The sequence below is a fragment of the Pseudochaenichthys georgianus genome, chromosome 24 (genome assembly GCF_902827115.2).
Source record: "Pseudochaenichthys georgianus chromosome 24, fPseGeo1.2, whole genome shotgun sequence".
Lineage (NCBI taxonomy): Eukaryota > Metazoa > Chordata > Actinopteri > Perciformes > Channichthyidae > Pseudochaenichthys > Pseudochaenichthys georgianus.
The window spans coordinates 140,437-158,692 of NC_047526.1; the positions used below are offsets into that span (position 1 = coordinate 140,437).

General features: G+C 42.7%; 1 protein-coding gene across 1 annotated transcript; it reads right to left on the reverse strand.

Moving 5' to 3' along the window:
- Window positions 1–135: 135 nt before the first annotated feature.
- srp9 (signal recognition particle 9) lies at window positions 136–1,594 on the reverse strand. The gene is made up of 3 exons (XM_034075987.2): window positions 1,399–1,594; window positions 1,175–1,243; window positions 136–893 (listed from the first exon to the last, which is right to left on the reverse strand). Exons 1-3 carry the CDS (start codon window positions 1,468–1,470, stop codon window positions 774–776), a joined length of 261 nt encoding a protein of 86 aa, XP_033931878.1. The 5' UTR covers window positions 1,471–1,594; the 3' UTR covers window positions 136–773.
- Window positions 1,595–18,256: the final 16,662 nt, after the last annotated feature.

Here is an 18,256-nt window from a genome sequence, read left to right on the forward strand (position 1 = left end):
ATCCCGTTTAAAATAAACACTTCCTGCCGGTTTGGTTAACTATTTTACAGTACCCCTACATATACCCGCTCCCCCATTGCAGACAATTACGGTTTTGAAACACGTTGCAAACAATACCAACACAAGACAAATATATCAGAGATACTGGCTGTGCTGGGGTAAACAAACATTTATTGAAAATGTAACATTGATTTTCAGAAGAATACATTAGCAATCAGGTGTGGGGGCTTTCTCCACACTGGTAAGAAAGTCAAATGTTCCTGCTTCATTAATGTCCATGAAGAAAAACTAAAAGATCGCTGTGCTGAAATCCAACCTACAGCTACATATCCTGGATGAAGAAAATAGAAGAGACATGCAGTGTCTTCATCACGCTCATTTTCACCTGCTTTAAAATGGAAATGCAGGCTCTAAAGAAATCAAGGTGCCAAAGCTACACTGCAGCAGAGGATTTGGACATTTGGTCCTACATTACCACAACCATTCTCAACTTCCACCTCTGCATTTTCTAAAATGTCCCAGCAGCTGTTAAAGCTTACTTTATAGTAACACTATTAGGGGCGGGATCACAATGCCTGAAAAAAACCATGATAATAAGATTTTAAAATGGGAAATGTATAATAAAAAATGAAAATCCTGAGAATCAAAAATGGACAGTATTAATATCACATCTCTGATATATTAAATCAGCATAGGCAGCCACATCCCGTCTCTCAGACTCCACACTGTGCACTTTGTGTCCAGCAGGCTCAGTCCAGTGCTGCAACAGTTCTTCAATCTGTGTCCATGGAACCGCTGTGCGTCTCCTTGGACACCATGAGTCTCATCAGTTTTCCGTGGAGCTTCTCAATCTTCTTTACGTCCTGGGCCTGGTCTGTCTTGTACTGTAAACACTGTGGGGATGGACAGAAGACAACATGAGACAATATTCAATTGAGGTGACAGAATTATGGTTAATGTCAAGATGTACAAGTATAAGTATGTATACGTCGCAATATCAGAAACATTATTCTAAAATGTGCTCTCCTGCCCGTGCCTTCATGCTGCCTGGAAATTGAGGTCTACTTAATCTTCCTCGACTTCCTCAAGGTCCATCAGTCCAAGCTTTTTAACAGAAATGTAAAAATAATACATTTAGCATGAGTTATTGTAGACCACTCATGGCCTCACTCACCACAGCGTTGTCGGTCACTTTGATACACAGGTTTCCGTCGCAGTGTCTGTACTTTAGAACCACCCGAACCTGGACACGGTGAAGTTAAAGTCAAAGATCAGAACCACTTGAACATCTAAACATGACACAGCTTTGGCTGCTGGGCACATTCTCTAGCCACCGAGCTATCCAACTAACACTCGGTCCTTAGCATGCTAAGCTACTTCACATGTAAAGTGTTTCACCTTCATGGGGTCTGTCAGATACAGCTTCTCTGCTGCGCGGGAAAACTCCTCCCAGGTCTGATAATAAGGCATTATCAACAAAGTACAGTGGCTATTTTTTATAATTATAATAAAACAGTAATATTGTTCTGAATGTGTCGACAGCTCTGCTAACGGAAGACCACATCAGCACAGTGTGAACACAGCCAATCATATCCAAGAGAATCTCCTTCTTCTTCTTCTTTTGGTTTAATGGCGGACTACAACCCAACGTGTAAAGGTGCATGCTGCCACCTACTGTACCGGAGTGTATCAAGACTGAAAGACAATTTATTTAAATTATCAAATTAAAGGAAACGTTTACAAAATAAATAATAATTCTACTAAATAAAGCCCTTTTAGTGGAACTTCTCCCAGCTCCACTTGGACCAAACATAATCTCTTCTGGGGTTAACGTTTCAAAATAAAAGCCCATGAATTGTGAAGTTTCTTGTATTGTTGAGGAATATTGAATAGTGAATACAAATCAAACATATGGCTGACTTATTTGGTAAATCTAATTTGTCTGGAAATGTTGCGGATATGGAAGAAGGCAGTCCGGGTGATGTTTTTTTATGTGGGGTGCAAACGAAAGGGTTCTGTCCAGGATGACGCCAAGGCTTTTGACTTGGCTGGTGAAGGATACAGGGAAGCCGTCGATCATGATGCTTGGGGGTGGGGTGGTTAGGATTTTGGAGAGGGTGTTTTTTGAGCCAATGAGCAGGGCCTCAGTTTTACTACCATTTAGCTTCAGGAAGTTCCTGCTCATCCAGCTCCTGATATCCTGGAGGCAGGTGGTGAGGGAGGTGTTGGGTTTGGTTGAGATATAGACTTGCGTGTCGTCAGCATAGCAGTGAAAGTGGATGCCATGGTGACGGAGGATTGTGCCTAGTGGGAGGAGGTAAATGATGAATAGGAGTGGACCCAATACTGATTAATATATGAGTAACAGGTAAGTGTAAACACAAGCTTCTGTCAATTATGGATCATTCAAACTATATACAAATAATATGTAATAAAGTTCTAAAATAAGTATTCGGTATATTCCTTGATAGCTTTTGGAGAAGGTTGTTTTTAAGTTTACTAAAATCTATCGTTTCAACGGTTTCACTTTATAAAAAGGAACAGCTGAGTAGAGCATTATTGAGTTTCTTATTCTATCAGTAAATTATCCAAATGAAATGTTTATCATTATTTTAGTCAACCCTAAACAAATTGATTGTACCTTTTTAATAATGACCTTACATGGTTAAGTTAAATTAACTTCAGAAAATCAAATCTGTTCGGAGAAAAAACTATTAAATGTTTAAAGATAGGAACTTGCCATCCCACTGAAAAACAGTCCGTAGAGATTTAAAGGCGTAGTTGTAGTTCAGTCCAACGTTTCATTTGGATTCATTTCTCCAACAGTCAACTATTTTCATAAAGAATAAATCAAGCCCCCGACCCCCATGCCCCTTCACCAGCTCCGGCACGGTGACAATGGCCTGATGTTGAGGCCGCGGCTCTGGCTCAGGTGACAAAAGCCATGCCATGCCACACTGTGCGCCCCTCAGTGCAGACCTGAACCAGTCCACATCCTGAGAGGCGATGTCTCTGGCCAGTGGGTTGTATGTCTCCTCTCACTGTTGGTAAAGTTGAGACACCGGCTGGACTACTTTGGAAGTGCCAGGCTTCCTCCACTGGCACTCAACATCTGTGGAGCTGATCTGCCACATGGCACATATTGCCAATGCTGCAGCGTGGCTGCATTTGTACATCCCCCGTGCACAATCACAGACAGCGCTCTGCATCGCGCCATCGTCTCCCCTGCAGATCTGTACAAATAAAGTAAGTACCATGTTTGTTAGCATGCTATAATAGATTGAATGAGAAATAATACAAGGATGGTCCGGATCTGGGGGTGGGAGGGGTTATTTTTCCATAGTTTTGTCCTCTTGTCTGATTGTTGTTATTGTTTGTTTTTTCTGTATTTTTTGTAATGTGCGTTGTACTGGTTGTGATTGTACATTGTATTTTTCTAAATGTGTATGAATACATTTTTGAAAAACATTTGATCAACAATAAAAAAGGACTTGGTCAGGATCTAGACTCAGTGTGTAGTTTATTAATTAATCAATGCTCTCTACATTAGGAAAACACATACCAGTGTACCCGAGGGAGTCACACACAGCTGTGCCTGGATAACCAAATAAATTGACAAGATAACCAAAACCCTTGAATCTACACACAGCAAATAAACTCAAATGACACAACGAGATGTAAAAGGAGATCACACATACAGTATAGTCCAGAGGTACTCAAATACAAATCTTAAAGGTCCAGAAAGAAAATGTTCAATAAGACAAAGGTCCGTTTAATATGGTCATTCAAACTTTTAATTGCAAAAAGATTCTGAACACGAGGTTGCAAAAACAAAAAGCCTCGAAGTGAATCAAACCATCCCAAAAATCAAAGTCGAAATAAGTCCAGAACTATTGTACATTGTGTCAAACACTGTTGCTGAGAGAAGTGGCACCTTTGGTCTGTTGCCAAGACTTTGAACTTTGGCACAAAAGGCGTGATGGCCAGGCGGACACACTGATGCAAGTGTTCATTGGTGAGTCGGCTGCGGTACTTGTTCGTCACCATGTTCATTGTTGAGAATGCAGACTCACACCTGTAGGTTGAGCCAAACATTGTGAGAATGTGAAGTGCCATCTTATGCAGGAGAGGGAAATTAGCTGCAGTGACCATCTTTGTCCAGAAGGTGGGAGTGTCACAGTCAGCCTCTTTCAGTGCAAGGCTTTCCTGGAGGACAATCAACTCACTTTGCAGAGAAGCAGCACTGGCCCATGGGAAGATTTGTTGTGCTTCTGCAGAGAACTCTCTGACATTTCTGACCAGGAATGGGTTTTCAATGAACAGTAGGACTTGTTTTCCTAATCTGAAGTCATCAAAGCGAATTTTGAAGTTTTCAATCAGCTTCTCCAGGAATGCAACATGATTCTGAGGACGATTTTCTCCTTTGGTCTGTTCCAAAAGTGTGGGGAAGTGGAGCAGTCCCTCCTGTAGGAAAACATAACAAAAAAAACAAAAATAAATAAGAAAATTATATAAGGAGCACTGCTTAAAAGGGTATGATAAAGGTGTTCATTGGAATCCAGGAAATGTGTGTGGTAGAAAATATTAAAAAGGCTTACCTGTAGGTCACTTTTGAAAACCTCCAGTTTCCTCTGGAAAGCACGCACTGCTGACATCAGCTCACACACTGTGTTGTTCTTGCCCTGTAGCTTGAGATTTAGGTCATTGAGATGAGATGTTATATCAGCCAAAAATGCAACAGCTTCCATGTTCTCTTCATTTTGCATGAATTCCATGAACTGTTTTGCTTTCGCACTCTTTTGCTCTGACAGAAACACTTGCAGCTCTTTCCTAATGGCCCAAAAACGCTCCAGGACCTTGCCTTTGCTCAGCCATCTGATGTTGTTGTGCAGGAGCAAATCATCAAAAGTGGCATTGACCTCTGTCAGGAATGTGCGCAGCAAGCGATGCTGCAGTGAAGATGATGCTCTCAAAAAGTTTATGAGTCTCATCACTGTTGCCATGATTTCAGAGTACACTTCTCCAAGATTTGCACAAAGGACAGACTGGTGGATTATGCAGTGGTATGAGATCAGGTCAGGGTGGTGATCTTTCAGGCGCTGAACCAGTCCTCTCTCTCTCCCCATCATGGCTGGAGCTCCATCAGTAGCAATTGACACCACTTTCTTTAGATCTATCCCTCTTTCATTCAGCATTCCCATGATTGCGTTATAAATGTCTTCCCCCCTTGTGTGTCCACTGAGGTCTGTCAGGCCCAACACATCTTCAACAAACTCCCCCTTTGTCTCATCATAAAATCGCACATACACCAGCAACTGAGCATTGTCAGTGGTGTCAGTGGACTCATCCACAGCTAAGGAAATGCACTGTGCATGTTTGATTCCATCACAAAGCTGATGAATCAAATCACCAGCCAGTATTTCCGTTCTTCTGGTTGCTGTGGAATCTGAGAGGGGGATTTGCTTGATTTTAGCTGTTATTTCCTCTTTTTGTTTGCCTTCAAACAAGGTCTCAATCACTTCAGTCATGCATTCTTTAATTATTTCTGCATCAGAGAATGGCTTCTTGTGTTTAGCCAACACCCATGCCACTCTGAGTGAGGTCTCAGTTGCCTTTTCTCGTTGTGACATAGATGTTACAAGAATCCTGCTTGCAGCTTGATATGAGGATTTCATCCCATTTATTTTTGTGGTTCTTACTGCTGAATTCTGAGGGAAGGTCGCTTCAAAATAATCGTGTTTCGTTTCATAATGCCGTTTCAAATTGCCACTCTTCACAAGAGCTACCGTTTCTTGGCATATTAGGCACATTGGTTTGGTGCTCGCTGGAGGGAGGATGAACGCATATTTTTCAGTCCACTCATCTTTGAATTGCCGGTTTTCACTGTCGACTTTTATTTTATTGGTCATCTTTGAACATGCCATTTTTCCAGCTTTACTAGCTACAGCTGAAACTAAGTATAGCTACATGCAACTAGATGCACTGTCAACTCTCGCTCTGACTTTATTTATTATTATGACTCCCGCGCTGACTCAGACAGGTTGAAAGAGACGACATACGCATTTTCATTCCGCGAAGACCCGCCCTCCTGTGCCTCTGATTGGCAGACTGTTGGTGGGGGGGAAAAAACGCTGACTTGCTACTGAATGTGATTCGACATTCGTTGACACACACAGGTGGAACACAGTGGAACAGTCAGACATGCAGAGCGCTGTTTGCAGTGGACATAGCTGAGAATTTTGACTCGTTGCGAATGCGTTGTGGCGATGTCTCACATATAATACAGAGAGATAATAAATATGAAAAGTATAATTTGCTCAGAGTCTGGAGACAGTGGTGGTTCGGTCCGGATCCGGACCGGAGTCCGTAGTTTGAGGATGCCTGGTATAGTCGATATAAAACTGGCCGCTTCAATCTGAAGAGCAACTAAAACAAAACACGGGAGTTTACCTTGTTCTTGTGAACACTAATGTTATCCACAGCATACACAGAGACCACGAAGTTCTAAAGGAGAACACTAGTTACTGAAACAAAACACGTTAGTGTACCTTGTTAGCTAATGTTAGCTAGCTGACATTAACGTTACACATTGCACTCATATTACTCACCGAAACCTTATAAAGCCGGTCCCGCTGCTCTTACAGAACCGACTAACTCCTCTTTCGTGTATGTACAGCTCTCAACGTGTCCAGACTTGTAGTGATGTTCACCTCGTTTTATACTTTTATTCTCATTCTGAAAGAAACAGGTGAAATTTGCTAACGTGACGGCCATCTTTGTGATGGTGACGCGTATTGTGCGAGACGAGAGACCTGTAGTTCACTGAGCGGTTTCACACAAAAAAATGTGTAACTTCACAGTTTTACGACACATTTAAAATTTTTTGACTTCTTTTAAATTGACAAACATCATATGTGTCATTCGTGGCACAATTCAAACGGGATCAAAAGATAACCTTTCTCTCTCCATTGACTTCAATGTATAATTTTACGCTTCCGGGGTCCCATGGAGGCTCCCGGAAAGGGAGGGACTTCGCCTCTCTATAGTCCAAAAATCAGCTCGTATCCTATCCACTATTCTTTGACCTCTGTGTGAAACGTCACAGGGTTAAGGGATAGTGGATAGGAGAATTCAAAAGGACTTAGGAGAAGAGACTGCAGTACTTTAGAGAATCCGACTGCATTTACACTATCGACGTATTTATGATGCACCAGTCAACGTCATGAATGGGGGGAAACAACAGTTTTCTATACAGCGGACTACATGGATGTATGATAAGAACAGTGGACTACTGTAAACTCATCTAGATATACTGCATCATTCTCTGATGGTGTTGTTTTATGCTTTATGAATGGGGACAATGGAGCGTGAGATGGGCCGGAGAATCGGAGCAGCGGGAGCGGTACTGCAGTTGCTTTACCGCACCGTTGTGACGAAAAGGGAGCTGAGCCAGAAGGCAAAGCTCTCTGTCTACCGGGCCATTTTCGTTCCTACCCTCACCTATGGTCATGAAGGATGGGTCATGACCGAAAGAACGAGATCGCGGATACAAGCGGCCGAGATGGGTTTCCTCCGCCGGGTGGCTGGTGTCTCCCTTAGAGATAAGGTGAGAAGTTCGGTCATCAGGGAGGGACTCGGAGTTGAGCCGCTCCTCCTTCGCGTCGAAAGAAGCCAGTTGAGGTGGTTCGGGCACCTAGTTAGGATGCCACCTGGGCGCCTCCCTAGGGAGGTGTTCCAGGCACGTCCAGCTGGGAAGAGACCAAGGGGTAGACCTAGGACCAGGTGGAGGGATTATATCTCTTCGCTGGCCTGGGAGCGCCTTGGGACCCCCCAGTCAGAGCTGGTTGATGTGGCCAGGGAAAAGAAAGTTTGGGGCTCTCTGCTGGAACTGCTACCCCCGCGACCCGACCACGGATAAGCGGGAGAAGATGGATGGATGGATGGAATGGGGACAACAGAGAAACAAATATTTTTCATGACCAATGTTGGAATTTAAAAGTAAAGTGAAACGTATGCTTGTCACCCTCCGGTCCACACGTATTAATCCACATGAATCCCAATACGTATGATTGTATGAAAATATCTTAAAATAAATACAAATGTATTTATTATAAACGTTAGTCCTTAACCTACCACTGTGTATATCACCATTAAAACATCTTTTAAACGTTTAAGAAACCCCACACAGCTGACTGAACTGATTAAACACTATTAAATGTTGACTTTATTTGAAAATTTCAGTAAAAAGGTAACGTTCATATTATTATAGTGTTGAACGTTCAAAACAAAAGTTATCACATCAAAATGCGTAATAAGCACCGTAACTTTCATGATACTAATTTATCGGTCATAATCGGTTGTTTCCGTGAACGGCTGAATGTTGTGTGAAGGCAAATGCTGCATTGTGGGGCAGCATTTTCTCAAACCTCCTTTCCTATCATCTAGAGAGCAGGGGGGTCAAACTCAAATACACAGTGGGCCAAAATTAAAAAATGGGAACTAGTCGAGGGCCGGACTGGTTCAATGTTTATTGCAAAACTTATTGAAATGAGTGTGTTGCACATATTAAACCTGGGACTAACAAAGCTTAAATTATTGCCTATAAAAACAAAACATTAAATAATCAGTTGCATTCATTTCTTATGGCTCTATCTGCAGAGTCATTTCTTATGGCTCTATCTGCAGCTTTTCCAAAGTCATTTCTTATGATTACATTTTTCCACAGGCCAACAACAGCTTCAAAAAACAATTTCCCTCAAAGAAAAAACCAAACATGCCCTGTTGTCTCAAGAAAGAAAGTGCAGAAGGAAACATCCATGTAAACTCAGTGTGCTGCTCTGTGATGCTAGTTCGAGCCAGATACTTGGCATCACATCTTGGGTGCAAATTCATCAATGTTTGGGGTCAGGCTCTGAGCTGAGGAAACCCTCAGGATTGAGTGAAGGTGTGCGTGCAATATACCGGCGGGCCAGATCTAATAGTAATTAGAAATTATCCTGTCGGCCGAAAATTAAATCCACCAAGGGCCTGATTTGGCCCCCGGGCCTCGAGTTTGACACATGTGATCTAGAGAATTTAAACAGCTCTTATCATGGCTGCCACTGAGGTACTTCCGGGTCATTACACTCCGTTAGGAATGTTCCTAAGCTAAACTGACAATTTGACTGCAGCCTTAGATTATGACCGATAAATTAGTATCTTTAAAGTGAAGGTGCTTATTAAGCATTTTAAAACGGATGTGGTAACATGCCAAAGTGCTTTGTTTTGAACGTGCATCACTATAATAATCAAAAGGTGAAATATATCGCTCTAATCGCTCGTGTTTCACCGCGGCTATCAGCTGTGTTTACTCGCATCATTCAAATAAGACGCGCTGGCCAGGGGGTGGGGCTTATATCCATGTAAATACTATGGTAGATACCAACGACAACAACATTAACATATTTTTACTGAGACTTAATTGTAATACACGTTTAAAAATGATGCCGAAGTAAAAACATACTGATACAGGTTAGTAAAAACCATGAATTAATGCTTTGAGAAGTGTGCAGACAAGACAGCATGCGAAAAACCTTTTAAAATGCGTGTTTTCTGAATGGAGATCGGATCGATCAGGCCAAGCTAACGTTGTTTCTGCTCCGTCCACACTCACAACAACATGAACATTGTTGGGCAAGTTACTTCCAAAATGTAATATATTACATATTACTTATTACTGTCTTTTGAAAGTAATAAGTTAAATTACAATATTACTGTCTCTGAAATGTAATGAGTTACATTACTTTAGTTACTTTTTAGTTACTTTCACCAAAATAACCTCAAAAGAATAGGTATTTTAAATGCTAAAATGAAAATGTAATGAGTTACATTACTTTAGTTACTTTTTAGTTACTTTCACCAAAATAACCTCAAAAGAATGGCTAGGTATTTTAAATGCTAAAATGTAGTTTAGTGCAGCTCATTATACATCCAGTGAAGGGCGATGTGGTATAGCATAACAACTGTGTAGGCCCGCCCCCTTTGGAGCCACATGCAGCAGAGCTGCAGAGAGAAGAGAAGGCTGATAACTCAACAGATTCTCAGCTAAATGCTGCTGTGATTAAATGCCACATCATGTTCAAAACCAATTCAAGGATTATTTCTGAAACAGTATGGAGCTCAAATGCTTTTTCTCCACAAGGGTTTACCACAAGGTCAGTTCCTTTTTTTATATCCCGCTTTTTTACACATAGGCTACTCTCTCCAGTACAGGTTAGCTCTGAGTGTTAGCCATGCTTGCTAATGTAAACAAAGACCACATTATGTCCAAAACACGTCGCGCATTGTTTCTGATAGCAACGTTTCTGATTGGGCCATGGGTGTAAAACCAGCCCACATTTTCGATATAACGTCATAGCAGACGCAAATCTGGATCAGCCCCGTTGTACCAGCTTTTTAGAGATTTGGGTACGGAGGAAAAGAGAGAGGGTTTTGTGTTCTGACACTTTGGGAGTTCCCTGACACACTGGGGACACATTCATGTATACAAGACATCACAAAGTGCATTTTGCATGATAGGAGACTTTTAATGGTGCATTACCGCCACCCTACTGTTCCGGAGTGTGGATCATGCATAGGTGTACATTCTAAATCCCTTTAAAATAATAATAACAATAATAATAATAATAATAACAATAATAATAACAATAATAACAATAATGGTAACAATAATAATAACAATAACAATAATGATAATAATAACAATAATAATAATGATAATAATAACAATAATAATAATACTCCTTAAAATGTGTTACATTCTGCATCTCAGTTCTACATGCTCTACTGATTCCTCCTCTTGACATTCCTCACACAATCCTGTCTGAATGTATTGTTTAGTGAGCAGTGCCCCAATCTCAACATAGTCAACACGGTTTCTTCTCTCCTATAACCACTACACAGGTGGGAAGTAACTTAGTACATTTACCCAAGTACTGTACCTATGTATAATTTAGAGGTACTTGTACTTTACTTGAGTATTTTACTTTGAGTAAATTCACAAGCTGCCCTGCAAAGTCATTCAAACTAGCTGCACCTTTACCAGCTTTGATAAAACTTTAATGCATCAATAATTATAAAACATATCATATGGGGGCGGCAGTGGTTCAGTCTGTAGGGGGTTGGACTGCAATTTTACATGCTGTTAAAATAAGAAGGAATGTAGCCCATTATGAGGACAGAAAAGTCGAAGTGTGGAACATTTTCGTTCGGACAATGAAAAGAGACATTGACATTTTACACAGATACCACAAGAAAGTTAAATTCACAGAGGACTTTGTGGAGGGTAGCACCCTCATTGAATCGAAGGCAAAATAAAATATCATTTTGTGAACAGGAAATGTTAAAGGCTGGTTGATGACAATTAATGTTTTTTTAGTTAATCTTGTTTACATCAGTGTGAACAGTTATATTTAGTTCAATCAGGAGAGACGGTTTTTATAATACATATTTAATACGCAGATACACAAATGAAAGTGACAGTAGTTTCGGCGATTAGGCCCCGTTGTGCAGGAGTATCATTCGGGAGGGAAGAACCGATCCGATGAAAACCCCCCGGGGTCTAGACACTGGTGGTGGCGAATGGATAGTTGGGTCGGTCTGAAGGGCAGGGGCTTAGCTTGACCCTGGATTCAGACGGACAGGAGGTGAAAAGGGGTGGAGGAGGGTTGCGTTGAGTCACCTGAAATGACAGCTGTCAGAGGGGAAAGAGCAGGGTTGAAAGGGTTTGACGCACGCTAGGCTCTTGGGAATAGAGCGGAGTGATTGGCTGAGCTAAAGAGTGACGCCCCCGGTCACTTATTGAGAGGAGAGAGAGTAGAAACATGGAGATAGAAATACATGAATGAGTAAAGACGGTCTTGCTGGTTGAACTTGCGCTGAGCTTCATTTGTTAATTGGTTTAAAAGCATTTTTTGAGGATGAATCATATTTTGATTATTACTTTTATGTTTTAAGTCACAAGCCAGATACAATTGGTCCAAATTGGACAAAAATAACACTTTTCTTGTAAATAAATGTAATAAAATGTAATTTTGCCAAATAATTATAATTGAACGTTAAAAAAAAGAAAGAAAGGTTGGACTTTGGACCGAAGGGTCGCCGGTTCACGTCCCGATCGGACCAACAAATACGGAGTGTGGACTAGTACTGGAGAGGAGCCAGTTCACCTCCTGGGCCACTGCCGAAGTGCCTTTGAGCAAGGCACCTAACCCCCAACTGCTCACTGGCGCCGGCTAGACTGGCTGCCTCTGCTCTGACCTCTCAATGCATGTGCATGTGTGCATATAACTGTGAGTATTTGTATATGTATGTGCATGTTGTAATCATAACTGTGTGTACTTGTATCTGTATTTAAAAAAGCATGTGCGTGTAAAACAGAGTGGAAATTGAATTTCCTCCTTGGGGGATCAATAAAGCTCCATCTTCTTCTTCATATATATTATTCTGAGATGGACCAATCTGCACAATGACTACTTTTACTTTTGGTACTTTAAAGGTGGGGTAGGTAAGTTTGAGAAACCGGCTCGAGATCGCTAGAATTTGAAAATACACAACTGGAGAAAGTCTGCCACTTCCTTATAGAGCCCCTCCTCCAACACACACGAACGCGCACACGACCAATGAGGGCACGAGATAAGTTTGTGCCCGATGGAAGGCTGACAGGCAGGTAGGCCATCCGGGACGGCTAAACGGATTGGTTGTACTTTTTACAGTATTACGGCTTCTACAGATGACATTTTTTATGGATTTTTTGTCAAAGCACTTCAGATATTCATTGCTATCGGGATGTTAAGAGCATTCCATGGAATATAACAACAAGTGTATCTCGAGCCGGTTTCTGAAACTTACCTACCCCACCTTTAAGTATATTTTGATGATAATATTTTTTTAATTGAGTAACACTTTAAATGCAGAGCTATCGCTTGAAACAGAGTACTCCAACACTCTGGTACTTCGACTTTTACTAAAGTACAACATCTAGATGCCTCCCTTCCCCTTCTGTGTCCCACCTATTTTGCTACATTTGATTCACACTCTCCCAGATTTCACACTTAACCTCTCACTTACTAATACTTGCATTTCCCCTCTTTAAAGCCCTCTTTGCCAGCTCATCCGCTCTCTCATTCCACCTCCAGCCCACATGAGGAGGGGCCCACAGATACTGAACCTGTACTCCCTGAGGACTGCTTGCAGCATATCTTGTATAGATTGTGCATGTCCCCCTCTAGTGGGTGCACCTTAAACTGACTGCTGGCATTCCCAACACAAAGTATTTAAAGTGTTGAAAATAGTACAAGAACTTGAAGTGGAGTTGTCTCAGTCCATAGGAACCAAGGCTGTGGACTAGTGCCCAGAGTGCCACTACACCTCCAGGGCAGTGCCGAGGTGGACCAGAGCTCTGTATATTGGTTCCCTGATACTTGGATGGGTAAAATGCAGAGATTATATTGTGCTGTGTTAGTGCTGCTGTTTACTTGTTTGACAATTTAACTTGAATTAAATTCACATTTTTAATGTTCCCTTTCATTAAGTACAATACTCAGGTGTTAACACTTGCTTAGTAGTGCTGCATTTCAAGAGTATTTTTATGGAAGGCTTATATATTTATGAACAGAGGTCTGAAGCCTCAGATCCTGATATGTATTGTCTCAGGGTATTGGATCACAATAGCCGAGCTGCTGAGGAGTGGATGGTGTGCTGACGCCTCAATCATACAGCTGGGTTTCACCTCACATCTATTTCATATTTTTAAAATATGTAAATAAAAATCGGTTCAAATGTACTGAAAATAGATTCTTATCATGAAGTCCTATTGACAACCTACACCACAGCAGAAAGGGCTTAAGAGCTGATAATAAAAATGTTGCCTTTACAGTTTGATCCTTGTGTAAAACATCACACAAAAATGTAAATGTTTGCTGATCTTTTTCTTTACAAAATATAGCGTATACATACAGCAGCTTAGTTATGTTGAATCGTGTCTGTCTTTAAAACAGATTTTTTTTAAGGGCCTATACACGGGGTGTTCAGGTAACACTTAAAGACTTTGTTATGGAACGCAAAGCAGAGTAGGGGGCTAGTACACCCTCCTGAGGGTCCGATTGTGGATGTCATGCGAGCATAACATGGTGAAAACAATCAGTCTAAATGAACAATCGGGACGGAAATGTTCGGATTTCCAAAGGGAGGTTCTGTGAATAAATAAAAAATCAAGAACCGAAATAATTGAACTATTCATATCTTAGACTGCACTGTAACTTTTATCTTTTAATGTTTATTTTATCAGCTTTTCTTTTTAATGACTGATTTTAAATGCCATTTTCTGAATGTCTTTCATTTTTGTAAAGCACCTTGAATTGCCTGGTGCTGAAAGGTGCTATATAAATAAACGTGCCTTGCCTATATGTGCTATTCACTCGTTCTCCTGCTCAACATTCTCATGATGATTCTTCATTGTACTCAAATCAAATATAACCAAAGGATGGAGAATAGAAACCACACAAGCTAAATAAGGAAATAGTGCTTTTGCACTCTAAAAACGAATTCAGGCGACCTTTCACCTCCACTTAATTAAATGCATGGTTGCAAGATAAAAATGTGAGTTAATTGATTTAGATAAACATTTTAAGTTGCAAACATTAATTTATAATTTGTGTTGACGTAATAATGTTGGTAATTACATCAACTTAATATTGTGTGTCATTTGAACTCTGATTTCTGCGTTAATTGACTTTAAACTAAATTCAAGTTGTAGTAAGTAATGCAATTGGCTTGATAACTTAATTGTTCTACACCTTGAGTTAAGGATTTCAAGTCCACTCCCACTTAACATGCCTGGACAAGTTCCCACACTTAAGACAAATAGAAATATACAAAGGACATTTTAAGGTGAGTGTCATCTTTTGTCATTGAAATACACAGATAGCCTTGTAGTTGCACTGTATGGCAAATTGCTGTTTGACCAAAACTAGCAGCCTTTGAACTGTGAATAGTTCTGTGAGAGGATACAAAGTAGTAGAGGCTACTGTGAGAGTAAAAATACTTTGGTTACTATTGTGATATCGCTTTTTATTAAAAATGAATCTCGTGAAGCAGATCAAGGATGCTTCTTGAGGTAGGATCCTTATTTAGAGTTGTCATTGAAATGCAAGTTGTTGGCAGTCACCCATTCAGAATATATTCATTTAGGTCATTTCTCTTTTTTTCCTTTTTCAAAAATAGCACAATACAATGAAGTACGCAGAGAACTATAGCATCCGCTGCCTTGTCGTGTACCTTGGAGAAAAGGAAGAGGACCTTTTCAGGGAGTTTAGCGATGAAATTAAAAATCTTGAAATAAAATGAAGCTTAGCGCAAGTTCAATGAGGAAGACCCCCTGGTGTTACACGTCACTTCAATCTCCTCTTCCATTAAGTAATCAGGGGTGTTACTCCCCAGCTAGCCAATCATCGCACCTGCTAACCCCTTTAAATCTGCTCCTCCCTCTCTGTCAGTTGTCATTTCAGGCGTCAACGCAATTGGTAGTACCTCAATACTCCTATCTCGTTAAACAAACACTCAGAAAAGATTAAAGAAAAAACCCTCAGATGTCTAATACAGAAGGCTCCGACAACGAACCTTTTCCGAAGGATCTCGATCCCGGTTCCGATGTACCTCCAGGAGTACCTTCCAACTCCTCAAGCCAACGGCGCACAAGCTCCCGTCTGGCTTCCCGTGGCGAATCCCGAACAGCAGAGGCGGATTTCCTCATCTCCCACCTACTGCAGCAGGGCATTTCCACAGCCCTAGACTGCCCTCTCTCCCAGCTTCGGGAACTCTCCGACCAAGTCTCCGGTGCGGTCTCCCAGCCCAGGCCAGCAGCTCCAGCCAACTCTCCAGCCAACTCTCCCGAGAGACTGGGGCGAGGACGCGGGCGTAGCCGCGGAGGGAAAAGGACAAGGAAGCGGAGCCCTCCACGAGCTCGCTCATCAAAAAGATCCACCTTTCCCCAGGCGCACCCGAGCGCCGGCCAGCTCGGGAGCCTCGGGAACCAGGATGATAGCCTAGCTAACACCCTGCAAACTCTGGCAAGCTCCATGCGGGGAATTAACTCTCACCTTCAGGCCATGGATAAAGGCTCCGCTAGAGCTTCAACTCCTTCCGCAAACTGGGGCGACATTTCTGCTCCGGGGCCGTCAGGGCTTAGGCCGGGGCAGGGCCCGTCATATCCACAAGTGGTAATTCCCTCTCACACCCTGGCTACTGCATTTCCAGCGCCTCCTTCAGGTAGGCCTTACATTCCCCAAGCCGCGTATACTTCCTCTAGGCTGAGAGCGAAAATCCTTGGAGGAAAATACGTTAATCTTGTCAGCCTCATCTTGCCTTCCCTGGAGTGCGACAAGTCCATCGCCACAGGAGGAAGCTTCACCGCTGTGTTTAGGTCCACAGATCCCCAGCTCCTTAAAGATCTAAACATAGGGCAGTTCCTGGCCGCTTTCGGCATCTTTCGAGATGTCATATGTACCGTCTACCCCGAAAGGAGAACCGAGTTAGATGCGTATCTGTGCATCATCGATCTCCATCTCAAATACGGGAAATTCACATTCTACTATTACCACAAGAGCTTTTCTAGCAAAGCAGCGCGCCATCTAGCTCACTGCAACATTCGCCTGGACTGGTCCGTGCTGGACACCGAGCTGCTTGTTATGGCTACCGGCGGGCAACAAGTCCACTCATGCCCTACTTGCGGGACGCAGGGCCACACTGCCCCCTTCTGCCCATCAGTGCCTCTCTCCGGGGCCAGAGATTTGCCCACGCCGAGAATTATAGCCAAGACCGCCAGGTGCAGAATAGGAAAAATGACAGGATTTGTTATGGCTTTAACGAGAATGTCTGCGTTTACCCCTTTTGTACTTTCTCCACATCTGCAGTTTCTGCAGGGATGCTCATCCGAAGTCAGTCTGCCCCAGGCGCCGCCGAATCAACTTCCCGCAACAGAAACCACGTGCTGGAAAAACCTTCTAAAACTTCACCCGTCCACTCCCATTAACATCCCATACCTAGCCGCTGCGCTCTCTACCCACCCAGACTCAGTGTTCGTGGATTATCTTCTGTCAGGGCTCTCCCAAGGCTTTAGGGTCGGGGTCCTCTCTCCTCCCTCCGTAACCTTTGTCGCAAAAAACCTACAATCAGCCACTCTTTAGTGGCTGATGGTAGGTTTTTGCATGGGTTATTTATCCCATCATAGTCTCCCAGCTCATTGAGAAAGAACGTAACAAAGGATACTTAATAGGTCCTTTTCACTCATCCCCGTTCTCAGTGTTCCGGACAAGTCCAATAGGAGTAGCCACACGTAGATACTCCGAGAAGAAAAGGCTGATTTTCGATCTGTCTGCACCCAGCGCCGGCCCGTTCTGCAGCATTAACAGCCTCATCCCTTCAGAGCCATTTTCCCTTCACTATGCCTCGGTTGACAACGCAATCAAACTAATCAAGCTCGCAGGGCAAGGAGCCTGGCTCTCCAAAGCAGACATTACTGATGCGTTCAAAATCATCCCCATCCATCCGTCCCAGTGGAACATTCTACTTCGCCGTCCGCCTGACTTTTGGGTGCAGAAGTAGCCCCTGCATTTTTAGTTCTCTTTCCGAAGCCCTCTGCTGGATCCTGCTGAACATTGTCAGAATTCCCTCCGTTCTTCACTTGCTGGGCGATTTTCTCCTCGTAGATCCCCCTCGGGACAACTCAGGCGCCTCCCTGGCTAAACTTAAACTCTGCTTTCAGGAGCTAGGCGTTCCCCTATCCGCAGAGAAAACCCTAGGACCTGACACACGCCTGGAGTTTCTAGGCATTATACTCGATTCCTCAGAGATGAAAGCATCTCTCCCCAGCGACAAACTGCAGCGCATACGTGAAATTACCAAGTCATATTGCGGGCAACAAATCATAACCAAACAACAGCTGCTCTCTCTCCTCGGGCACCTTAACTTTGCCATCCCCCAGGGCAACACACTCTCACTCCCTAAGCGTCCAATAGCGACGTTTGGTCAGTGTCCGTGGCGTCCAATTGTGACGCTCCTAGGCTCCTTCAGCGTCATAAAGGGACGCAAATAGCTTTCAACTGATTGCAATGTATTCCCATCTGCGTCGGGGTTTGATGCTCATGGAAGCACGGCATTCGTTTATGTCGGCTGCCCTTAAAGGAAATGTGAGCGTCCATTCCCAGGAGTAAAGACGCAG